The 26,751-nt window shown below is 41.1% G+C and overlaps 1 protein-coding gene across 2 annotated transcripts; it reads left to right on the forward strand.

Annotated features, from left to right (window-relative positions):
- Window positions 1-6,836: 6,836 nt before the first annotated feature.
- Window positions 6,837-24,345, forward strand: fbxo38 (F-box protein 38). Of its 2 annotated transcripts, none has more exons than XM_029512488.1 (21): window positions 6,837-6,994; window positions 8,931-9,144; window positions 9,540-9,673; window positions 11,477-11,640; window positions 11,952-12,117; window positions 12,817-13,092; window positions 13,549-13,642; window positions 14,314-14,444; window positions 14,723-14,893; window positions 15,065-15,207; window positions 16,100-16,298; window positions 16,534-16,749; window positions 16,844-16,999; window positions 17,109-17,804; window positions 18,420-18,520; window positions 19,768-19,870; window positions 20,146-20,312; window positions 20,437-20,582; window positions 21,763-21,866; window positions 22,275-22,388; window positions 22,478-24,345. In XM_029512488.1, the coding sequence occupies exons 2-21, from the start codon at window positions 8,942-8,944 to the stop codon at window positions 22,654-22,656; spliced, it is 3,663 nt and encodes a 1,220-aa protein (XP_029368348.1). In that variant the 5' UTR covers window positions 6,837-6,994; window positions 8,931-8,941; the 3' UTR covers window positions 22,657-24,345. The 2 variants fall into 2 exon arrangements, with proteins under 2 accessions (XP_029368348.1, XP_029368347.1); XM_029512487.1 differs by having other exon boundaries at window positions 6,874-7,017.
- Window positions 24,346-26,751: the final 2,406 nt, after the last annotated feature.

Here is a 26,751-nt window from a genome sequence, read left to right on the forward strand (position 1 = left end):
GGATCTAGTCAGGGCGGCTGGGTGACAGTCCGAGACAAGAGGCATAGTCGTAGGCAGCAGCCCCCGGTTCACCACCGACCAGTTCACGTTTCCAACAGGTTCTCCCCTCTGAGCGACACACCCGCTGAAAAGCCGACTCTAGTGAAGGTGATTCTATTCTGAGGAACGTGAAGTTAGCGACACTGGCGGCCATAGTGAAGTGTATCCCGGGGGCCAGAGCAGGCGACATCCAGTCTTATCTGAAACTGCTGGCTAAAGGTAAACGTAAATATGCTAATATTGTTATTCACGTCGGCAGCAACGACACCCGACTTCGCCAGTCGGAAGTCACAAAAATTAATGTGGAATCGGTGTGTACTTTTGCTAAAACAATGTCGGACACTGTAGTTTTCTCCGGCCCCCTCCCCAATCGGACCAGTGATGACATGTACAGCCGCATGTCGTCATTTAACCGCTGGCTGTCGAGGTGGTGTCTCGAAAACAACGTGGGCTACATAGATAACTGGAGGTCTTTCTGGGGGAGACCTGGTCTGATTAGGAGAGATGGTGTCCATCCCACCGTGGACGGGGCCGCTCTCATTTCTAGAAATATGGCCGATTTTTTTAGAAATCCAAAACCCTGACAATCCCAGGTCGAGACCAGGAGGCAGAGCCGCAGTTTAACACGCTCCTCTGCGCCTCAGTCAGAGCTGTCACCTGCCAAGAATAGAATAGAGTCTCTGTCTATGTTTAGCTTTATAGAAACTGTGTCTGTCCCCCGACCACCTAAATTTAGAAAAGTTAAAAAAACCAAATTAAACAGAACAGGAGCTAAAAACAAAAACCTAACTGTAATTAAAACAGCCACAAATTCAGTCTCAAATAACACTGCGATCAAATGTGGACTGTTGAACATTCGATCATTATCATCAAAATCTCTACTAGTTAACGATCTCATAGCTGATCACCATATTGATTTATTTTGTATAACTGAAACGTGGCTGCAGCAGGATGAGTATGTTAGCATTAATGAAGCTACACCCCCAACTCATGTTAACTTTCATATCCCTCGTACCACAGGTCGAGGAGGTGGGGTGGCTGCAATATTTCAGTCAAGCCTATTAATCAACCCTAGACCAAAATCTGGCTGCAGGTCTTTTGAAAGTCTCACTCTTAGTCTTTCCCACTCGGGCTGGAAAGGTGAAAAACCAGTTCTGTTAGTCACAGTATACCGTCCACCTGGTCCGTACTCAGAATTCCTATCAGAGTTTTCTGAGTTTATATCAGAGTTAGTACTTAGTACAGATAAAATCATTATTCTGGGAGATTTCAATATACATGTTGATGTAGAAAGCGACAGCCTTAGTTCTGGGTTTCTTTCCCTACTAGACTCAATTGGCTTTTCCCAGCATGTGAATGAACCCACTCACTTTTACAATCATATCTTTGATCTTGTTCTAACTTATGGCATTGAAATTGACAAGCTAACAATTCTTCCCCAAAATTCTCTCCTGTCTGACCATTACCTTATTACATTTGAGTTTACTTTAATGGGCTCCACAGCATTGAGGAATAAATTCAGCTATAGAAGATGTTTATCTGAAGCTGCTGTGGCTAAATTTAAAGAGAACATTTGGTCATCAATTTTTTACTTCTCAACTCTGACAAAACAGAAGAACATTTGGTCATCATTCCCAACAATGCCATATCTAAATTTAAATGAGGATTTCTCCCATACGCAGGTTGATGACCTTGTGACTAGCACTATGGCCACACTGCGTTCGAATCTTGATAATGCCGCCCCTCTCAAAAAGAAAGTATTCAATCTGAGGAGGATGGCTCCCTGGTATAGTTACCAAATCCGTACCTTGAAGCAGACATCAAGGAAATTAGAAAGAAACTGGCGTTCCAGTAAGTCAGAAGAGTCTCACAGAGCCTGGAAAGACAGTCTAAAAACTTATAAAAAAGCTCTCCGCAGTGCTAGAAGTTCATATTACTCAACACTCATAGAAGAAAACAAGAACAACCCCAGGTTTCTCTTCAGCACTGTAGCCAGGCTGACAGAGAGCCATAGCTCAGTTGAACCAGTGATCCCCTTAGCTCTAAGCAGTAATGATTTTATTAGTTTTTTTTTTCAGACAAAATTCTCACGATCAGAGAAAGAATTTATCAGCTCTTGCCTACGTTAGATAAAAATCCCCTTCTGAAGACGGCAACTGCTGAATCAGTTGCAACGCCTCTTTTACATCTGGAATCATTCTCACCTCTAAATCTCTCAGAGCTAGCTTCTATAGTTTCATCATCCAGACCGTCAACCTGTCTATTAGACCCAGTACCAACTAGCCTCTTTAAAGAGATCTTTTATGTAATTGAGCCGTTCATTCTAGGTTTGGTTAATCTGACTTTATTTCTGGGTTATGTACCTCAGGCACTTAAGACTGCGGTCATCAAACCCCAGCTTAAAAAGCCTAATCTTGATCCAGATGTTTTGGCAAACTATAGACCCATATCGAACCTTCCATTTATTTCTAAAATCATTGAGAAAGCTGTAGCAAAACAACTACACGAGCATCTGGATGGGAACAGTTTGTTTGAAGAGTTTCAGTCAGGATTTAGAGCCCATCATAGCACAGAAACAGCGCTGGTTAAAGTCTCCAATGACATTCTAATGGCCTCAGACAATGGATCAGCCTCCATACTTCTCCTTCTAGATCTTAGTGCTGCATTCGACACCATAGATCATAATATTTTACTACAGAGACTGGAACATGAAATTGGAATTAAAGGGACTGCACTAAAGTGGTTCAAATCCTACTCATCAGATAGACATCAGCTTGTTCATGTAAACAACAGCTCCTCCTCATGTACTGTAGTCAGTCATGGAGTCCCGCAGGGTTCGGTACTTGGACCAATCCTCTTTACGCTTTATCTGCTTCCTCTAGGCAACATTATCAGGAAACACAGCATCAATTTCCACTGCTATGCAGACGATACTCAGCTGTACCTATCAATGAAGCCAAATGAAGTCAGTCAGATAGTCAGACTGCAGGCATGTCTTGAAGACATAAAAGTCTGGATGACTGGAAATTTTTTACTTCTCAACTCTGACAAAACAGAAGTTATTGTACTCGGTCCTAAGCACCTCAGAAAAATACTATCTAATCATCTCATCAGTTTGGACGGCATTACTTTGGCCTCCAGCTCCACTGTAAGAAACCTTGGAGTAATTTTTGACCAGGACATGTCCTTTGTCCCTCACATAAAACAAGTTAGTCGGGCAGCTTTCTTCCACCTGAGAAACATTAGGAAAATCAGAAACATCCTTTCTCAGGATGATGCAGAAAAACTAGTCCATGCATTTGTAACTTCTAGGCTGGACTACTGTAACTCATTACTATCTGGATGTCCAAACAAATCTCTAAAAGGCCTTCAGTTAATTCAGAACACTGCTGCACGAATATTAACAGGAACTAGGAAAAGAGATCACATCTCTCCCGTGTTAGCTGCTCTTCATTGGCTGCCAAAATATAGAGTAGAATTCAAAATCCTTCTTTTAACGTATAAAGCTCTTAATGGCCAAGCTCCATCGTATCTCAGAGAGCTCATAGTTCCTTACTGTCCTAGCAGGCCACTCCGCTCTCTAGATGGAGGTTTACTTGTGGTTCCTAGAGTCTCCAAGAGTAAATCTGGAGGCAGATCGTTCAGTTATCAGGCTCCTCTTCTATGGAACCAACTCCCAGCATCGGTCCGGGGGGCAGGCTCTTTAGTAACTTTCAAGACCAGGCTTAAAACTTTCCTGTATGACAGAGCGTACAGTTAAAAAGTCCTCTACTCTTTAGGTATGCTACTATAGGTCTAGGCTGCTGGGGGAAGGACTGAGCTTCTCTCTCTCTCTCTGTCTCTCCCTGTCACCCTCTCTCCCTCTTTCTCTCTAACTCCCTCCTTGCATGCGCTGATAAAAACCATCCTTCTTAAAAAAAATAAAAAAAAAAACTGTTTCACCCAGTTCTAAGCATTTATACTGCATTTACTAACCATGTTCTGCCAAAGTCTCTGTCTCTCCCAGCTCCTCTCCTCTCTCTCCCTGTCCTCATCCTGCAGGTGGTGACTCATCTCCATCCCATGTTCCTGCAACACCTGCTGGTCCCGTATAGCATGAATTCTGTATTACAGCTCAACTCCATGAACTTCATGCAACAACATGTTCCTGCCTACACCCCCCCCCCCCCCTCCAATGCCTGCCTGCCTGTCTCTCTCTCTCAACCCAACCGGTCGAGGCAGATGGCCGCCCCCCCTGAGCCTGGTTCTGCTCGAAGTTTCTGCCTCTTAAAGGAAGTTTTTCCTTGCCACTGTTGCCAAGTGCTTGCTCATTGGGGGATCTGTTGGGTCTCTTTAAATAAATTTATAAAGAGTTTGGTCTAGACCTGCTCTATATGTAAAGTGCCTTGATGTAACTTTGTTATGATTTGGCACTATACAAATAAATCTGATTTGATTTGATTTGATTTCATCTGAACATAAATGCACATCACAAAATGGCTCAAGCACTCAACTCCTCCTACAATTTTAATCCAAATGACTTCATATTCACTCAGTATCATCGCAAGACCTTGAAGATGAAAAGTCAAAATCTTTTTTGTCCCTTATACCTGCTGGGCATAGCATTGTGGTGAATTTTTAGGCTTGGCCAGGTTTCAGCAGCAGCAGAGCAGGAAATCTTCACCATTTGAATGGCCACCCTGCAGCCCACACGAGTCTTCCCAATACTTCATTGCCTGCTTTTCACACTCTGTGCCCCACAGTGGTGATGCACACATATCATTTTACAGATTAAGTAAATGACCCAGGGTTTTACCCTAACATATCAAACTCACAGGATATATACTGCATTGTTTCTCATCCTTGGCACGCACATATTTTAATTACTTTGTCAGAATGATCAGTGTTTGTTCTATTTCCTCTGTTGTCTTTGTGTAACCTTTAGTTTGGGATGTGGCAAAGACAATAGAGGAGCCAGTTGGTCCATTTGCTGGAGATAATCAGTTGGAAGGGACCAAACTGTCACTGCTCCTGGGGAGAGATAATTTATGTACTGTATTGTTTGAGTTTTTATATTTTGCTTTCTTATGTAAAGTATATTTTCTATTACCTATTTTTCTCAAGCCCAGCCTTGTTTCATGTTTTGTTTTATGTTTTTAACTGTCTACCCACTGTTGTTTCAAATTTGATATCATCAACCAGCATAAAACCCCTTGTGTATGGGTCATACACACATCTTATAGGTCAGTTCATTTATAGGTCAGTTCATTTATAGGTCAGTTCATTTTAGTTTAGTTCATTAGAGTTGATCTCCTAAGGACTCAGAATTTTTTATTTGCACATTTTTGCAATGTAATGCTTTTCTTAATTCAATTCTTAATTCTTTGTACCAATGTAAAAGAGGAGGTCCTTATAACTCCACCATACATTGTCCAATCACAATCAAATTCATCCCACATGTTTAGACTTCTGCCCTGATAATGTCTATACACCAAATCATACTACATGAGCCACTTACTGGACACACAAAGTCAGCCTCAAATTGCAAACATTATCCAAGTGAGGGCCTGCTCATCACTGCTTGCAGCTTTAATGATAGAATTACATCTTCAAGGTCTTGCAAAAGTAAGTAAATATGAAGTCATTTGGTTCAAAACTATAGGAGTTAAAGTAAGAGGAGTTTAAATCACCAAAAATTGGGCAACCCGCCCACACACATACAAAAACTTCAAAACAAAATGGCTGACTTCCTGTTAATGCATGGGTCCATGAGACTTTCCTTTGCATATCCCCATGATACACATGTACTCATATAGATGCAGTAGGGGTCTTGTACTGTCAAAGGGTTGGTCTAGTGCGCTTGCTCTTTAGCTGCAAGCAGCAATAAATGGGCCTTTGCACCTGTGTGCAATTTGGAGTCCCCTGGACCCTCCCCTATCCAATTGCATTAACAATGGAAATGCTTTGCTGGGAGTGGTGCAAGTGCAACATATCCTGAGTGTCTACCATGTGACACTAGAGATCACCCACCATGATATGTCAAGTTGGAGTGCATTATATGAAGCATACAGCCTATAATGTGAATTGGACATTTTATGTTATGAAGCTGCCATTTACTTGCCAGTAAATGGCAGTCTATGTCTGGTCCAGCATTGACAGCTGTGTGTTGTGGACAGCAGTCTTGTCATGCTTACTGAATTTGGGCCAGCGTTGACAAGGTAAACCTGAGACAAGAAAACTTCCTGTTTTATGACAAAAACCTCAAAGTTCACGGCAATGCCACATGCAAAAGGAATGAGTAACTGAAAAGAGTAGTTTAACTTTTCATCTTTCAGTTCTCAAGGTGATCACTGCCGAGTGCTTGGACTCTGCTATTAAGAACAAACTCCATAGATTATGTTATGTGTCCTCCATCAGGACACATAATTACTTTAACTAACACGTTTAGCTGTAGCCTATGTCAAAGAAATTTATAAACACCAAGTTCCAAAGATGGATCAGAAACAAGTTTACATTTTTCAAATGAAGTATGAATGATATCATAAGGCCATTAGAGTGGATCATTATTTTATCTTTTTTGCCACAGAGCCTCATTAGTATGTGGCGAGTATACCCGCTTGGTATGCTAGAGAACAGGGTTCCCAAGCGCAGATAATTAGGAGGGTTGAGACGGGAAGGACATCCGGCATAAAACTGTAGCCAATTCAGTCGTGCACGTCGCAGGAGGCTAACTTGTTGTGACCGTCCCGAATAGTGAAAAAGCCTACAGAAGAGGAAGGGAAAAAAGACGAAACAGCTCGCCTACATGTTTGACCTCCGCACCAGACGGTGGCGATCAAACAGTCTCGTTGTTAATCTGCCGTCTTTAAAGCACCTGAAGTAGGAGGAGAAGCAATGAAGGCAGCTCCGTGTTTAGCAGTAAAGCTACAGGATGGATGCAGAGCAACATCAGAGTGGCTGTGTTAGAAACAAACCGGTACGTTAGCAGCACAGACAAAGGTACCGATACAGTCCGAGCATTTTCAGTCTGTGTGTTTACTTTTGCCGAGTTGTCTTTGTGTACAATGTCAGCTATTGCTAGGCTAACTAAGCTAGCTTTGACAACGAGCATGCTAAAGTTTGAAGAATGCAAACATAAGAGTAGCATGGCACGTGTGTTTCTGCAGTCTAACGTCTGCTGCCTTGGATGTAACTGTCAACGCCCTGTAAACTGGTGTAGGGCAACTGATAATCGGGTTAGCACACATGCACGACGTTCTTTGTCATGAAGCTGCAATGTTTTCGTTAACCTGCTGTTGTTGAGCCGCTTTCTTCCGCCAGCACATCGTTGTGCTGAAGCCAAACTCAGGTGACAGGGACTAACCTCAAACGGTGCTGAGCTGCTGACTGTCTGACGCAACGTCAGAGGCGCAGTGTCCCGAAACTCAAAGACACTGACGGGGCAAATGGAGTTCCGAGGAAAAGAATGCTGACAAGTCCCACCTGCTATCTCGGATCATAATTCGATACATAACTAACACATCCTGGTGAAGGTGCAAAATGTCAACAATAAAAGTAAAGTGAAATTATGCTGTTAAAGCGATCAACAGTTAAAGTGCAGCAACCAGAGAGTAAAAATTGGAATCTGTCATGACTGGTAGGTTGGCCCAGCTATTTGGAGAAACTGCCACACTATTTCCGTGAATGCAGGCTCTCTCTGACTTCATGTTATCCTAGATCACCCTGATGTTGAGATCAGGAGTATAGGGCCAGGGCTGCCTGACTCTTTAATTTATTGTCTAAAGGCAGTTCTTTGACTTGCTGTGTGTTTTTACTCATCATCTGCATTGGAATGAATAGAGCCCATTCAGATCAGATGTCCCCCCCTGATGAAACTGATGATGGAGAAGAATCTGGTTGTTGGTCCAAAACTACGGGTTCCTCTATTTCACATTACCACTTTGCTTAGAACCATCCTGTCCTTGTTTAGTTAAGTTAGCATCTCATATTATTCAGATATTAATTCAATGTAGCCTCCAGCCTGTCCTGAAGTACCTTCTTAGAGGGCATGATTTAAACCTTTGTGCTGTAAATGCAGTAGTCCTCAGTGTTCAACTGTTCAAAGTGATTGAACGGTGACCAAAAGTTGCTCCTGATCAGAGAAAATACAGCTCTCTCCAAGCCCAAGCTTTGAAACAATACCACTAATAATGCCACAGCAATGTCATCATGGTTGTCTAAGTGCTAGTCCTCATAACTGATGTTATGATGATGTTATGTTATCATCTATGTAATGTTGGCATTTGTCTCTAAGGCAGAGAACCTAAGTAACGCCCATTCATTTAGCTGTAGAGAAAAACATGGCCCACAGACATACATCAGTGCGTGGTAAACGTAGAATGTCCATTAGCTGAGTAATATGCTGATGATTGACTGGAGCTGGAAGAGAACGAAATCATATGTACACAGTGGTTTTTGTATTATGTTTTCAGCTTTCAGTTGACAACTACTCAGAGATAGCTATAGCGCAATATTGTCCTGGCACACAATAAGGTCATTAATATTCTACTAATAGAGCTGCTACAGTAAAACTAGAGCAAAGAGAAATTGGACAAACAGTGAATAAATGAAACGATTATCCCTCCATATACAACACACCATTTGTTGCTCATGATTTGATGAGGTATGCCTTTGTTGAACACCTATGGAAGATTCTGAACAAGTGTGCCGGACAGAGCTGTCCACCACTATCATCAAAAGATTTGTTTGTTTTATGTCTATCTTTCCTCCTGCCACTGACTTTTCCTAACAGAGCTAATAGAGAGACCATTGAGATATCTGTCATGATGGCAGAGCAGGAGAAAAGGATTCATAAATTGACACAGATGAGAAGCTGCCTGTTTCTGTATCTTCCTATTTATTACTATCTTCAGAAGTGAGGTTCATGCTGGGAGAACCTCTGCACTGCAGGAGGAAGGAGGTTCTTGTGTGTAAAAGCCGTGACGTAGAAGCAATGGGACCAAGGAGAAAGGCCTCTAAAATCCAGCCTGTAGGGGGCAGCAGAGGAGCAGAACTGCTAGTGAGTCCCAGTGAACCCAAGGACTACATCAACGAGCTGTCCCATGAAGTACTCTGTCATATATTTAGGTACATTGATACATTGCTATGTCTACACTGGTCTGTTCTTTACTGCGTACATTTTTATTTTTCATCAAACACAATTTGTGTTTTCACACAATGACACAATTTGTGTTTTACTGTCATTTATCTTGCATAACCATGGTTAGAAATCATCACAATGCATACAAATAAGAACACTGGTGAGATCACAATATGTAAATGGTTTCTTTTTGTCTGATAAACTTGAAAACCAGGTACTGGTGATCACACCGATGCAAAACTGAAAAACATGTAACTGCCATAAAATATGAATTTATTTGAAACAAAGCTCTATTACACTCAGTGGTATTATTAATGGTGCAGTATTACAACCTTCTGTAATTCCTTACCAGTTATAGGTTTTGTTTTGTTTTGTTTTGTAGATACCTTCCCATGAAGGATATCATATGTATGGAGAGCCTGTCCAGAAAGCTTCGAGAAGCTGTAACTTTGTACCTGCGAGTGGTCAAAGTGGTGGATCTGTGTGCTGGCCGCTGGTGGGAGTACATGCCATCAGGTAAAAGCCCTGTTGCCATACAATCTCTTTACTAAGTTAATAAATTTCAGAGCAGAAAACCTGTAGCCAATCAATATACAGGGTCACATGACATGCCAACCTACATTTCAATAAATATTTTGCTGTCTGGAAAAGATTTAACAAGGGAAGATATATTTATTTTGACTTTCTTGATTGAACACTTGTAGCTGCATGTGGGTCAAAATATCAGGATATTTTTCTGCTTAAAGTTAAGATCCACATCCCACAAATTTAAAAAAGACTGATTTTGTTCACCACATTGGTGGTGGTATCATCATTTCCACACAGTGATGCAGCCACAAACAGTCTGAGCAATGCCTTTAATACCTCAAACACCCCAGAGCAGCAGCAGAGTGGCGTGTTTCTTACCAAGTATTTATATTATTTAGAAAAATAATTTTTCCATTGGAAAAAAAATATGTATTTATATACAGTACAGGCCAAAAGTTTGGACACATTTTCCTATTCATTTGAATGAGGTGTGTCCAAACTTTTGTACTGTAGTGTGTGTGTATATGTGTGTATGTATGTATACATGAACTTGCACTTGTGCACTGGCACAGAATCTCATTGAAACTGTTGAGGTTGGTTGGTCATATTTTAAAAACCTATTTTTTACCTCTATCTTAAATAAAAATGCTCTCCTCAAATATCTCAAAAATTAAAACCCTCAAAACCCTTGGTTTAGCCCTGATTTGTCAGACCTGATTCACTAAAACTATTTCCTGAAGTTTCCTGAACTATTATATTACAATAGTCTCGTTTCTTCCCTATTTAATCTATCAAGTCAAATCAGATTTATTTGTATAGTGCCAAATCAATCATCCCTTCATGAGTAACCATTCAGCATCAGTGGCAAGTAAAAACTTCTTTTAAGAGGCAGAAACATCAGGCAGAACCAGGCATGGGGGGGCAGCCATCTGCCTCGACTGGTTAGGTAGAGTGAGAGAGAGGTGGGTGGGGGGGGGGGTTGAGAAGAGAAAGGAGAGAATGAGAGCAGGAGGAGGGGAGAAGATATGATAATATTTTGATAATATAGAAATATGCGAACAGCAGGCACTGCTGAAATATGGGGTAGTGATGATTCACCACCTGCAGGATGTGGAGAGTAACTGGGAGAAATTGAGACTTCAGGGAAACAAAATAGACAATGTAGAAAAGTTAAGCCAATATAAAAATAAAACTCATAATTTAGGGGCATTCAATATAAACACACACCGTAGACTGTACACATTCACCCTGTCTGAGTAACTGCACAGATTAAAAAGTGTGAATACACTGTAAACTGTAGACATTCACTCCATGTAAGCAATTGCACAGAAAATATTGCACTGCTGCTGTAATGCAGAATGGAGTTTAGGGTTCTGATGGTCCAGGGATAGAAACTGTTTTTTATTTTATTGGTCCTCCTTTTCAGGGACATGAACCGCCTTTCTGACAGCAGCAGGTTAAACAGATTTTGACTCAGGCAGGATGTGTCTGCAGAGATTCTCTGTGCTCCATTTCGGCAGCAGGAGCAGGGTCTTTGACAGTTCAGGTGACTCGAATGTGGGAAAAAGTACAATGTGGTCTCAATATTATAAAAAATAATACAGACATTTGACACACAAACATTGAAAAATAGTTGACAAAAATATCACTACACTGCTTAATGCAAATAGTTCTGTGTCATCAGTTCATAAAACAATTCATGTCACAAAACACAGTCTCTTTGAGTGGGGAACATAAATGCAATTGTTTTGAGAGTTTTATGATGTTTACTACTGTGAATTTCTGGGTTAGGCTTCACAGATGGCAGCTTCCTCCTCCTGTTAAAGAAGATGCCAGACTTGGAGCAGCTGTATGGTCTCCACCCACGATACCTTGAAAGGAGACGAGTCCGAGGCTACGAGGCTTTCAGTATACCTGGAGTCTTGGAGGCACTACAAGCCTGTCCGAATCTGCTGGTCAGTAGATGTGCTCTGTTTACAGGTGCAACTATCCACCATGTAGAACCAGGAGAATGCAGAATTTCAATCTAATTAGCACTACCATATGACTTTGTTCTCTTTGGTTGTCGGGGTTTTAATTGAGTGAAAGTCACATTACAAAGCTCACACAACAGGGTTGTGACAATTTTGAGGTGAGAAGTGAGCTATCACTATTTCAACTGAGTAAAGTAAGGAAGCTAAGCTAAGGAAGCTGTTGTTGAATAAAAGCCTGTACATTGAACTTGAGCTAAGAGTTCATGTTGTAAAACAACCGTATTTAACCTTAGGGTGTGGAGACATCTCATCTGGAGTTGGTGGAGGCCATATGGAACTACATGCCCCAGGTTCACATACTGGGGAAGTTTCGCAACCGCAATGGAGCATTCCCCATTCCTGCTGAAAACAAACTGACCATCCCCATAACTGCAAAGATCCAGACCCTGCATCTAGTGGGTAAGTAGGCTCTCACAACAAATTTACACTTCACTGCCATATCCTCCAAATTACAGCTGAGGCTCCATTGAGTAAAGTACATGGTGGACAAAAGTCGGCTTTGTCTCAATGGGTTTCTGTATTTGAATTGAGGTCAGCATTGACTCAAATGATGGTTCAAAGTTATTTTGAGCTGATAAAGTGATGTACACAATTTAAAATGTAAATCAACCTTCCTTGATTTACTTAACATCCAAGTTTGTGGATGTGTAGAGAAGAAAATTAAGACTGAGTAATCAGTGAACAAATCACATCAGCAGTAAATTCACCGTTAGACACCGTTATAGGAGAAAGCCTATGTGAATATCTGTTTTCAAATACACAGCAGAACAGTAAAAACCAGAATAACCCAGTTGACTATGATTGCACAATGACAGTTCAATTAGAGATCAAGTGCTTCTTGATGGACCATGGTGCAGGCTCTTCACACACACACACACACACACACACACCTTAAATGTTTACCATTACTTTGTACATTACTTTCAGATATAACTGGATTAATCTGTGTCACATAATAATATAGGTCAGACAAACTCCAGAATCATGTCGGCATCATCTTACAACCTCAAACTCATGATTGTGTCTATTTTGAGGATGGGTCTTCAGTGCAATATCAGTCGATACTGTATCTATTTCACATTGTCCTGTTTGTTGTAGGTGTGAATGTCCCAGAGATTCCCTGTGTGTCCATGCTGCGCCATCTTTACCTGAAGTGGGTCCGTCTCACCAAACCACAACCGTTTAAAGACTTCCTTTGTGTGAGCCTGAGAACCTTTGTCATGCGAAACTGTGCAGGGCCCACCAACTCCCTGAAATACGTTCCCCTGGTTACTGGTTTAGCATCTGCCCGAAACTTGGAGCAGTTGGAGCTGGTTAGAGTTCCCTTCCTGGGAGGGTTGATTCAACATGTGGTGGAGGACAGCTGGAGGTCAGGTAAGGACATTGTAATTCTGATTCACCTCGAGTTACGTTACCATGTTTTTATGTGCTTCATTGCCATATTTTCATGATTTGACTGAAACTGGATTCGTTAGCTTTGGTTTCTGCTTTTTTAATATAGTGAGTTAGGTTTATTGTCCCCTGGAAAGAAAATTCCTTTTCACAGTTGTATGCATTCATCCAACCAGAACAACAAACAATAACAATATTTCGTCCAAACAGACCACAGACAACAACAATTCATTGAAGTCCATGACATAAATGCCCATCCTACACGTATGGCAATAGAGACAAAGAATAATACATGAAAGTATCAGGGCCCAAGCCTATAGCTCCCATTGCCTCATTAATTGGCTAAAAACAGGACATTGTTTATATGTCTAGTTCACATGGTTGTTGAATCAGATATATATTTGTGGTGGAAACAATTTCTGTGTGTGTGTTTTCCAGGAGGCTTTCGGAACCTCCACACCGTTGTGTTTGGCGCCTGTAAGAATGCCTTGGAAGTTGACTTGGGTTACCTCATCATCACTGCTGCGCGCAGGTGCTCAGCTGTCACTTCAACAACACTTTTCATGCTAAATGTTTGAGATCGTCTTTAATGTCTGTCCAGTATGTAAAAGAGAGAAATGAAGGATCCAGAGAAAGCTGTTTCCTGATATCCTAAATATGTCATCTTAAAGATACAGTGATCTAAAAAGGTTTTAATCCAAAATCACTGAGAGGGGAAATTATTAACATTCCAGTGGTTAGAATGGGTGGGTGGGGATTTATTTGGCAGGAAGTAAACATTCGGTCCTGCAGTCCTGAAGCTGATATGGTGGAACCAGGAAAAATTGTCAAATAAGAGGATGTAAGAATTTCGTTGCTAGGGTTCATTGCAGTGGAAGAGGGTGGCAGGGTCTGATTAATTACTTTTTCTTTTATACAATTAGGATGGCTGGCTGTGCCCATCATTTACCTGGCAAGAACATGGCACCCAAATGCACTGTTGAAACAATGCCGCAATGACTTGGGGCTGTTTTGGTGGCAAAAGGGAGCAGTGCAATTTGAGGGCAATTTGAGGGTGGTCACAATGTTATGGCTGATCAGTGTGGACATTGTATAGAGATGGTAAAGTCAACAGTGGGTGAGGGGTGTATAATTTTACAGAAAGGGGACTAGTCATTTGCCAAATATCAGATATGTAATTACTTGACTTCTGTGTGTTCACAGGCTTCATGAGCTGCGTATCCAGCCTTCGCTCACTAAAGATGGAGTCTTTTCTGCTCTTAAAATGGCAGAGCTAGAGTTCCCTCAGTTTGAGACCCTTCATCTCGGATATGTGGATGAGTTCCTACTACAGTGTGAGTTCCTCCACCTCTGATATAATCACAAAGCTAATTAAGGCAATTTTTTCAAATCAGTCATATTCATTTCTATAAGGAAGACATCAGGTCCTAGATGAGACATTTACTCTTCAGGTAGCCCTTTAGACTCTTTTGGAGTTTGCTGTGATTTTTTTGCTGTCATTTATTATGACTGAACCTACATCAGATTTCATAAAGTTTATACTGGAACAAAAATGTACTAAACTTTGCTAGTGCAGCAGGTAAAAAATACCTGGTGTGTGTTTTTGGTGCAGGTAAGATGAGTCACTCAGAGCTGGTGAAGTATGGTCTGGCTGATGTTATTGAGAACCCAGGCATCATCACTGACATAGGCATAAAGGTGGTGAATGAGGTTTTCACTAACATTAAATACCTGCTCATCTACAACTGTCCTCACCTGCATAACCCTCACCACTGGATCACAGGTGAAATTCCACATTTGAATTACGCATTGCCTGAATGCAGATTTTCCACATGTATGAGTTTAGTTTGTTTATATGGTGTAGAGAGTATTGGATAGATTTCAATTTTTAATTTTGCTGCTGTCTGTCTGAACTTAGCATTACCCTGTTAACTCTGCCGGTCTCTGTCCTAAGATCAGTCCAGATGGAGCCGTCTTGTTGACCTCACTCTTGTTCGCTGTCATGCCATCAAACTGGAATCATTTTCCCAGTTTATAGAGTTACTTCCCAGTCTGGAGTTTATCTGTCTGGACCAGATGTTTAGAGAACCACCCAAGGTACAAAGATACATACACACGGTCATAATTTAGACATTGGATGTGCATTTAACTATACAGAAATGGTGGTGACAAACCAAAGGAAAACCATGAATAAATGAAATCAGGTAAACACCTCAATGCGAAGGCCAAAGGAGTTACACAATGGTTTGATATTTAGCAACTGGAGTATGTACATCATACACTTTCAACATTTACCAGATGCTAACTGTACATCAGTAGAATTTTTCCTTCCTTAACCTCATCCTCTACAGTCTTTTAAAAGGTAAATTGAGATTCATTACAATAAGCCCTACTTTTTATATTTGCCAGAAAATACAAATTTAAAAACTATTAAATTTCATTTATTAAAAAACATGTGTGTCGATGTTGACTAAAAATTGTGTTTTTCATATAGCATTCTCCATGACCATCCTCTAAACATAAGGTCATCTATTTCAGAGTGAAGACCAATGAAATAATATATTTTTGACCTGGGGAGATATTTAACTTTTTAAAACTATTTATATTATTTTTCTAGACAGTTAATGTGTTTGTAATTTTAAAGTTCATCAGCATCAGTTAAAATACAAGTGGGAATCAAGCCACCAGTTTTTCAGACACTTTGTCACAAATTCATTCAGCTATCTTTTCACAGTCCCAAATCTGATGTTCCTATACACAGGGCTTCACACACAGTTTATTTTCACAGCATCAGTCTCTACACAAACGTATTAATTGTAAAACCTGTGCACTACGTGGTCATACAAGTTATTGCTGAGTCATTAGCCACAACCAAAAGAATTGAAAATTAACTCTCAAAGACAAGATCATGTTAAGTGAATAAGATATTAAGCTATTAGTGTTGATGATAGTGTATGTGGGCGTTTGTTTGTTTGTTTGTTTCTTTTAGGGTTGTGCCAGGGTGGGCCTGAGTGCTGGAACTGGTATTGGTGTGTCCTCAGCACTAGTCAGCAACCAGAACTCCAACAACGACAATGACAACAACAACAACAACCACCACCACAACAATGAGGCCGATGTGCCTCCTGCCCCTGCACCTGCCAACAACAACCAAAGACAGCAGCAGCAGCAGCAGCAGCAGCATAATGGCAAGCCCACCAGTGGAGCAGTAACTCATTACTGTCATGATTGAGCTTCCATTCGCATGATACGCTATGGCATTTACTTATCTCTGATTCCATTTATTGGTAACAAGCTATAGAAAAGGTTGTGGGAAAATTACTCTGAAAATATCAATGTACTACCTAAACACCAGAAACCATCACTGTTTTATATATTCAGCAACAAGCTTTTTTGCTTAGTTTTTTTCCCTTTTATCCAAAGTACCAGTTGAAGTAAATGGGATGGAAGATGAAGAAGAAGATGAGGAGGACGAGGAGGAGGAGGAAGAGGTGATCTTGGAGGAGGAGAACATGGACGCTGAGCCACAGATAGAGCTGGAAGGAGCAGAGGGTGGGGTGAGATTGGAGGAAACTGATTTGGTTCCAGGAGCCCGTCGTCCATCAGGAACACCACAGCCTCCAGATGAGGAGCAAGCTGGTCTGGAGCAGTTTCCTATCCTGAACTAACATTTTATATGTTAAGAATGATTTCTTTTTAAAAATAAGTATTCATGTCTCCTTTACACATCCAGGTCCTAGTGGTTTAGTCCAACAGTGCAGACCAGCTAATACTATTGTTCCCAAGACCCCACTGGTCATTTCAGACTCGGACAGTGAGGAGGAGGAAGGCCTTGTCTCAAGGCTGAGGCCAGCTTCCTGTTTGCAGGAGCCAGCTTCATGTACAGAAGGTGTCAGCATGGCAAAGTCATATTTTTTGTGTGAAGTTCTTTTGTCTCAAGAAATCAAGAGTGTCCCAGACAGCGCAATATTGTCTTCTTTGTGTGTTTGTTATTCCAGGCAAAGGAAAGACTCCTCTGCGGCGGAGTAACAATGGGGTTGTATCTGTGGCAGTCTCAGTGGAGCAGACAAGAGTTCAGGCAGTTGATAGAAGCTGTGAGAAGAGTTGTCAGGTCACCAGTGAACAGATCAAGGCAGACATGAAGGCTGCCGGTGAAACCAGCAAGAAGACAAGCAATAAAGGGATTAATACAGAGGATGGGGAGACAAATGCAAGGCCTGGAACTTACAGTGGGACAGTGCAAGCCACTGGCCATGCAGGGGCAGGCATGAGGACTGGAGTAGGGTCAGTATCTGGTTCTGTGCTCAGAGCTGGGCCTGGGTCATCCACGGGAAGGGGAGTGGCAGGGACCACCCATAGAACTACAACCACTGATGGTACCACAAGAACTAGCAGGACAAACAGTGGGACAGAGGGGCCATCTGGAGCACAGACTGGGGGACTGGGGGACAGGGGGAGGCTGAGCTCACATCACCCTCCCACTAGTGTTGGTTGTCTAGAGCCTAGAGGTGCCACTGTGAACCATGCTCTCAGGAGACCAATGGTGCAGTCTGAACAGGAAGAGGGACAACCTGGCCCTGATATTGGTTCAGGTTCACAGCACAGTGAGGTCAGAGATGAGGACTTTGTTCCCAGGCGACCTTTGACTCGATCTCACACCCGTATGTCCTGTGTGTCCCTGGTACCTGACAGAGGTAAGGATACAAACAACAACTCTAATGTGTGCCCTAATTCCAGCGGTTTTATTTGCTGCATGCTTTGATTTGCCTCATTTATTTCAAAATTTTTCAGTTTCACTCAGTTTTCCTTGAAATAAGTTGCAGGTATGTTTTTACTAGAGCCATGTCACACCACAGTGCCAGCAATCATATTACATCAAAATAAGGTCAGTAGTATACAGTATATAGTGGGTAATGTTTTTTTTTTTTTTGTTGTTGTTTTTTTTTAGTTCCATTTATTTTCAGATCAGTATGTAATTTCTACTCTGATTCTCCCTGACTTCGAGACAAAATTTGAAACTGACATTTGCCCCATTAAAAAAAAAAAAGCTCTTGTGATCTAAACATCAATATCAAAGAAGTGGAAATGTGGACCAGAGTGATAAGAAATACATGTACCAGTAACTGTAAATATCCTAAAGGATCAGACATGAGTGGGAAAGGCATGCAATAAAAGGGATTATGGAATCATTAAGTATATAATTTTATAGAAGAGTACAGCTGTGAACATATTTAACCAGTGTGTGGCCTGTTTGTTATCAAACAGTCTGTATGTATTGTCAAAGCTGATACCTTTTCTGTGTCGTGTAGATTTTTCAACAGCCAAACCTCGAGTAGCAGTGAGGAGGAAACGAATGGCTGATAAATCAACCAGCACCTCAGACCCAGTCACTGAGGATGACCACGTACAGGTGTGCACACAATTTAATCTATAGATCTTTTTTGGCATGGTGTTCAAATTTTAAAGGTCAGTGTGCAGTGTGTGGCAAAAAAAACACTTCATTCATTGGATCTTGATTAATAAATTTTTATAAGTGATAGAAAGTGTTCACTGATGTACATTGTATACAATTTTGGCAACAAAATTAAATACGAATAGTTAATAGAAACAAAATCATCAATTTATCGAGGCCTGGATTCAGAATCACACTCAAAATCAAACAAAAAAGTTGAAAAAAATCACTGATCCAACTTATAATATGAGCTAGTAGTGTGTATGACCCCTACATGCCTGTAAGCATTCCTGTTATCTCTGGGCATGCTCCTGATAAGTTGGTAGATGGAGTCCCTGGGGCATCTACTCCCAGACGTGGATCATGGCATCAGTGAGCTCCTGGACAGTCTGGCAGTATTTGGCATTGTTTCAATACATAACGTGGGTTTTAGGTCAGAATATCATGCAGTCTAGGCAATGGCATTAAGGGACAGTATCCATAGTCTTGCAATATGAGGCCAGGCCAGGAAAGAAGCCAGAAGAAAAGTGAGTGTGTGTTTGACCACGGTTTAACCACAGCTGAGCAGTGATTTCCCTCTGGAGTTGGGTTGCGGTAGATGACCACCCACCCTGAGGTTTCTGCCTCTTAACAGAGGTCTTTACTTGTAGAGGGATTTGGGGGTCTAAAAATTAAATGTTTCTCTTAAGAGTTTGGTCTATACATGCTCTATGTGTAAAGTGCCTTGAAGTAACGTCATAATGTTTTGTTGCTATATAAATAAACTAGATTTAATTTTAAAAAAATAAATAAATGTTCCCTTTGTTTCCACATGGCATATTTCATATATGCCATCCTCCACTGTTGTACTAGTCATCCGAATCTTTAGTGGTCTTGGATTCTACAGCCATCCATGCTCCTCCAGCCATGACACAAACACAAACCTAGTGCTGCCCTTGTCCAACCTCTGGGTCTTACAAAACGAAGGGAATTTTCACTAAAACCAGGTCAACGACTCTGGTGTTTAGCTCTACACCGAATTGTAGCTTCAAGAGACCATCTGTTTGCCAACAATCTCCTGTGTGTGTTTGCCTTGCCATGTGTTGGTCAAGTTTGAGCTGATGCTTGATTCTATCATTAGCCAACTGCAGGTACAATGACGTCCAAGTCTGGTAGATGGTTCCTTATGATCTCTTGGATGACAACCTGTGATATTTCTATTGCAGATTTTGTCTCTGAAGAGTAAGAACCTGGTGGGTATCACAATGACCAACTGTGGAATCACTGATCTGGTCCTCAAAGAGTGTCCCAAGATGATGTTCATTCATGGTAAAACACGAGGACATTGACCTGATAACTATTGATGTTTTGATGATTTCTTTTTTGCATCAGCAACTGACAGGAAATTCTGTTCATAAACAAACAAATGCAATATAGTTTTCATCAAATAATTGGAAAGTGTAAAAGAAAGTCTTATTTTCAATGAGTGATGGGCAGTAGAATGACCATTGCAATCGCTGGACTACTGAGCAAGAATGCTATCCTTGCAAACACTGAGGGACTCCTTCAGTGAAAATCTGTGTTTTTGTCCATGTCCTCTGCAGCTACAAGGTGTCGAGTGTTGAAGCAGCTGAGAGTAGAAAGTGCCCCAATAGTTAACAGGTTTGATTATGCCCAGTGCAAGAAACTAGACATGGAGCAGGTTCTGGATCAGATTTTGAGAATGCCTCCTGAGAGAAACCGCATCATCTACATGCGTCCTATGCACCAGGTTGGTGAATATTTCCTGTTTTGTTTTTTTTTTCTTTCCCTCCTTCAAGTATACATGTATTGCTATCTCACCTGTCTTGTGTTATTGTTTCTTTTCTCTTTGTCTTCTTTATCTTTGTCTTCAGATTGACACAGTAGCACTAGAACGTCAGCTGTTCCAAGGGCCTTATCCATATCACATTGCTATAGTGCACGAGTTCAGCAACCCTCCAAACATACGGAACAAGGTTCGCATCCGCAGCTGGATGGACACCATTGCCAACATCAGCCAGTGAGTACTTTGTTGTGTGGCGAGCGCCAGTTTTATCTCTAACAAAATTGAAACCCTGACCATAATTGATGGTTCACCACACATGTTGATAGGTAGTATTGTTTCCATGGTGATAGTAGTTGTCAAATGATGAGTGATGTGTTCACACAAACAGTTACAAAAAGTTACTGTGCATAGTGTGCTTACACGCAAACATCCCCACGTCAACCAACACTTCCTTCCTTATACAGTACCAGCTCAGAACATTCTTTGAGGGCAACTGCAAAGAACTAGCCACAACCTCTGCCTCTTTGCCATGCTCTACATCTCATGAAAAGTAATGAAGCAGCTCAGCCTGATGGTGTTTTGGACTGTGCACCAATTACCACTGGTAATCTGGAAGTTAAAATAAAGTTAACCACTTTTTCTTATCTCCACCAGCCCCAGTTTGCTTACAAGAGCAAGAGATTCTCAGATGATGCAATGTTTCAGACATAAAAAACTTAGTCCATTATAATGTTAATTGATCGCGGCCCAGCAATAAATCCATCAGCCTAAAAAATAATAAGCAAGCTGGCAAGACATTTTCACATACATATTCATATATGTATCTACATCTCTACATACATACATGTGTGTTTTTGTCCTTATCATTCCTCCATTTATTCTGGTGCAACTAGTTGTCAGTCAGCCTGAAAAAAGGTGTCTATTCAATGTTTGTCATCTACATGTCCTGGTAACTTGTTTAAGTTGGCTGATTTCAACAGCCAAGTTGACCACAGTGCCAAGTTTAGTAGGCCTCCTAGAAAAACATACTTTTGTGATACCTGTTGTGTTCAACTTCTGTTTATTGGATTCTCTGCTCATTGTTAGTGGTGTACTGAACTACATATATTTGGAGACTCTGTGTAATGTAGTCCGCTTCTCACTACTGTTGATGAGATCTGTTAATATTAAGGTGTGTTTATCACAGATCTCACTAGCTGTGAGATTTGTGATAAACAGCATTTCCACATTTCTAATAAAATCACCAGAACCTAAACATGATGAGCTGTGATGTCAGTGAATAAGTTGTAGTGAAGGGAGTAACCACCATCAAGTGCATAAGCTGTAGCTGGAGTCCAACAACCAAAACGGTTAGTGAAGTTGACTGTTCCGTGACCAAGCCATGGTGACATCCATGTATCTCTGTCTCTCTCAGAGAGTTAATCAAGTACGAGTTCTTCCCTGAGGCCACTAGGACAGAGGAGGATATCAAGAAGTATCCCAGTTTCCCATGGGGCAGAGATATCTATTCACTGGAGGGTAATACAGCCACAGCTACATTTACACATGAAGTTGGCATTGTACATAAATGTCAACCACATAGTTGTCTTAACTGAAACAGTGGGTGTGATTTTTAAAGAAGTTTTGCTGAAACCCATATTTTTCCATAAAAATGTATAAATGTGTCTAACATTTGAGATTTTTGACCCATTGAAGCCACATACATCATAGGAATGGTGGTTGATTTCATCACTTCCTGCTCTGTATACCCGTTTCACTTAGTGCAATGCCTTGGCATGTTAGTCTTGTCATTTGGCTCAAATGAGGTATTTCACAAGGCAGCAAGTTATTTTTTGAGATGTAATCACAGCTTCATGAATAGAAAGTAGAAGACAATAAACTAATAAATTACCAACTGGGTGAAAACAACAACATTGCTGTTTTCAGGAGTAGTGGATGGGGCTCCCTACAGCATGATAACTGACTTCCCCTGGCTGAGGACTCTGAGAGCAGCTGATCCCAACTGTTATGCCCGGTATGACTTTGAGGATGATGAAAGCAGTAAGTCCCTTCATCCGCTCATTCTCTACATCTTTACCCCTTGTACCTGAAATATATATATAATTAAAAAAAATTTTTTTATGTGTTAGCCACAATCTATGCCCCACGACGTAAAGGACAGTTGTCAGCTGACATCTGCATGGAGACCATTGGGGAAGAGATCTCAGAGCGCCGACAGAGCAAAAGAGGAGTATTCCAGAGAGTGGTGGTCCTTTTCCTTCATCACTGTGACACACCAGGGGAACCTGTGGATGATGACTACATCTAGACAGCAAATCATACTCCTCCTAGTACATCCAGGATCGTGGCAGAGGGGACAGACCCAAACTGTGTACTTATACACTGCCATGCACATAAATATCCAGGGACTGGTGTGGCAGTGTGGAAATGGAATACGTTTAGTGGACGGTGCTTCGAATCTGGACACAAGTGACTGAAACTCAGTGTGTAGAAGCCCCTGTGACAAAACTTCCAAAGAATGGACCTCCACAGACTGGAGGTTTAGCACAGCTTCAGCCTTTTCAGAACCAGGGAATAAAAACTGATGATCTGTGCATTTGTAAGGTCTGGATGGATTTGGATGACGTTCATGACTCATTTAATGCTTATTAGTTGCTAATTGCTACACCTGTACGAGCACTACACATCTCATTAATAAGTAAAGAAGAGAAGCAATGAGTTAATGGAAATAATGGCTCCAGTGGTTAGTTCAGCATAATGTCTGTTTCCAGTTAGTGAATGAATATGTCACTGATATGTGACCCTGTCTGTCTGCACAGCTTATGTTCCACAAGCTGGTAGTGACCACACTGCAGTAGTGTTGGTGATCTCTCATTTGTTCTCTGCCACAGGCTGCCTACCTCTTTTCCACATATTGAAGTAGCCTTAGACAAAATGTCAAAGAAACTATGCTTTTTACTTCAGTTTTTAGTTTATTTTTATCTTTCAATATGTGGAAGTGTTGGTTCTGGGTGGAGGATGGTATATTTACCTCAGCACTAAATGTCAACAAGACAGATGTGGGTCCAGATGGAGCTGAAAAGCTGTGTATCAACTCTTAAGATTCTGAGATGAGTTTTTTTGCACCCTGAGCCCATTGGGAAAAGATCAGGGAACTTTATAACCTATTTTGTCCTGTGAGTGTGATAATCTATCAAATCAACTCCATCATGTAATTCAGTCTCACCTCAACCAGGCAATTAAAGAACCTACTTCACCTACTACATTAACTCAAGCGGTGAAAGTGAGATATTTCATCTTATTCATGTCTACAAATATAAAAAAAATCAACATATGAATCCACACATTTTATATCAGTGAATTAAGTGGGAGGAGAGAGGGCGTTTCACAATTAAAGAGTGGGGATCTTCCTTGGTTGCAGGTTATGCAGTTTTATTGTTCTTGTCACTTATTGACAAGAACAATAAAACTTATTGTTTTTGATCCAGACAGTTTTAAATGGCCCAGGACCGTGGGGAAAACTTATGGGGTTTCAGTATTCTGAATTCACCACAAAGGTAGGTGAGCTCTAAACAGCAAGTGTTATGACAGATTGCACTACTCCTATTTGAGGCATTTCTGGGGCAGCAATCAGTCTCTGTTGCTTAAAATGTGTTTAGGTTGAAATTTGTTTTTCCTTTAGTCCTGAATGACCAGGAAACTGCTTGGCTGATAGATTTTGGATTTGGCTGGTAAACTATCTGAATGGCTCTGTTCTGCAGCAGACTTATGTTCAATTTACTCAGAAATAAAAGAGGGTTTGATGAGAACTGACAGTGAACATTCACTATCAATGAATGAAAATTCATTGTGCAGGTTGAAACATGTTTAATCCATCTGTTTGTGCAATGATGACTGTACAGATGTTGTGGATTAAGAGATGCTTCCATGGTGTTTATATGTTTATAAAGAAAGAACAAGACTATTTCACATACTGAAAAATAAAATGACAAACAACTTTTGTTGTCTTTTACATTGTTAAGCGGTATATTTATCACACGTTAATTCAAAACAAAATAGCAAAGATGCAGCATGTCAGAATTGTTACTGATGAGTGAAATTGCAGAAAACATGGTTAGGGCGGCCATCTGTCTCGACCGGTTGGGTTGAGAGTGGGAGAGAGAGAGAGAGAGAGTGTGTAGGCAGGAACATGTTGCTACATGAAGTTCATGTAGTTGAGCTGTAGTACAGAATTCATGAAATATGGGACCAGCAGGTGTTGCAGGAACATGGAGATGAGTCACCACCTGCAGGATGAGGACAGGGAGAGAGAGGAGAGGAACTGGGAGAGACAGAGACTTTGGCAGAACATGGTTTGTAAATGCAGTATAAATGCTTAGAACTGGGTGAAACTGTGTTTTTTTAAGAAGGATGGTTCTTATCCGCGCATGCAAGGGGGGAGGAAAGGAGAGAGAGAAAGAGGGAGAAGGGGAGAGAGAGAGAGAAGCTCAGTCCTTCCCCCAGCAGCCTAGGCCTACAGCAGCATAGCTTAAGAGTTCGCCCCCCGGACCGATACTGGAAGTTGGTTCTATAGAAGAGGAGCCTGATAACTGAAAGATCTGCCTCCAGATTTACTCTTGGAGACTCTGGTTCATTGAATGGACTGTGGTTAATTTGAATCATTCATTAAAGTGAGCCTGTTCACTTGAGTCACTTCAGTCAGTGTTGTTGGCACCCAAACTTACTAGTCTAATCATCATCTGCATAAACAGCAATAAACACCAGTGTGTTTAACCACTTATGTATGCAATATTTATTTTAACCTACTACTTTGGTTCACTGACTTCCCTCCAGTCAGTGTGAATCTAATCATCTGCGTGTACAGTGTTTCCGGTAAGTCCTCGAATCATCTGATTTATAGCTGTTTTCGGCAAGTCTGTCAACCCCAGTAAGTGAACTGCTGTGCCCAAATCATTTGATTCTTAACTGTTTTGAATGAGTTCGCAACTCCCCCTGTATACTTAGCAGCCGCCAACCAGAGGATTCATAGGAGCCGGGTTAATGAGACCTCGGACTCATGATTCAGTACGGAGATTCGAATAATTGGCCCAGGTTATTCAGCAACCAACCAGCTCTACTCGGCAGTCTGTTTACCTCTGGCCCCGTGATACAAATGTGAATGAATGGGCTCCATGAGTCACATTAAAGCAGAAACGGAATAGTTGATAAGAGAGAAAAGACTAAGCTGTGTAGAACTTGTTCAGCAATCGAAGATCGTATAAACTTCAGGTGTGCTGGTAAATGTGCCAGAGGAGCGAACCAGCAGCAGGAACACAACAAATCAGTCCACCATCTGAAGCAGGTCAGCTCCAGAGAATACTGAGATCCTGAAGATGAGGATCCAGAGAAATTCAAGGCAGCCCGTTGCTTAAACATCAGCACCCAGCATTTTTCTTGTTGCTCCTCCCCCGTATTCTGTAACTATTTTGTTACAATCTATTTACACAAGAATAAGTCTATTTCGTGGTTTAAAGTTGGGCTAAAGAATTTAATATTAAAGGTTTTTTGTTTGATGGTTATGTAATGTGTCTTGTTTGTATATGAAGGTTGAATACAAACAGAATGTGAACATTAATTTGTACCACTTGAAATTATAGTTTTATAGTAGAAGGTTTAATAGTAATTTTTCAGAAGTTGTAGGTACAGTCACTTTGTGACTTTTGTGGTGAGCAAGGATGGTGGACAAGAGGTAGGTTGTATTAAATGGCACTAGGGAGTTTGACCCTAGGAATGACCAAAAGACACAGATTTGTATCGCTAAGTTTAGAGACAGGATGTTATTCCAGTTTAACAACAATGTATTTATGTGAATCAATACTTTATTAAAAAAAAAAAAAAAAAACATAAGACATGCACATGCAATTGAAAAAGAATTTTTTTGGGGTTTGCAAAACCAAAAGAAACCAACGCACACAAACACAAATATAGAAAACCAAACCGCAAATAGTCAAAATAACCAGAAATGTGGTTGGCAGCCATGTAAATATTCACAATACAACAACATCTAAGCTGGCAAAACTATTAACTAGGGGGAAAAAAAAATAAAAAATTGATAATTAACTTCAAGGACCTACTAGGAAAAAGCCTACAAGCAATAGTGGGCACGAGCAGCAGACAGCAGAACAGCACTGCAGCAGACAGAGCAGATGGGGCCTGAGGTGATGTGAGCAATCAGTCACTATCACATACAACAGAGCTTACGAAAGAAAGAAAAACACAAACAGGCTGTAAAAGGGGAGGTCAGAGAAGGCAGAGCCCATGAGGGGGACATACCATGACAGCTGCTGGCCAATCCCTGCAGATCATCCCAGAACCTAAACATGCTCATCCCACAGATTAATGAGGTGTAGCCAAAGCACCAACC

This window comes from Echeneis naucrates, chromosome 10 (assembly GCF_900963305.1).
Source record: "Echeneis naucrates chromosome 10, fEcheNa1.1, whole genome shotgun sequence".
Lineage (NCBI taxonomy): Eukaryota > Metazoa > Chordata > Actinopteri > Carangiformes > Echeneidae > Echeneis > Echeneis naucrates.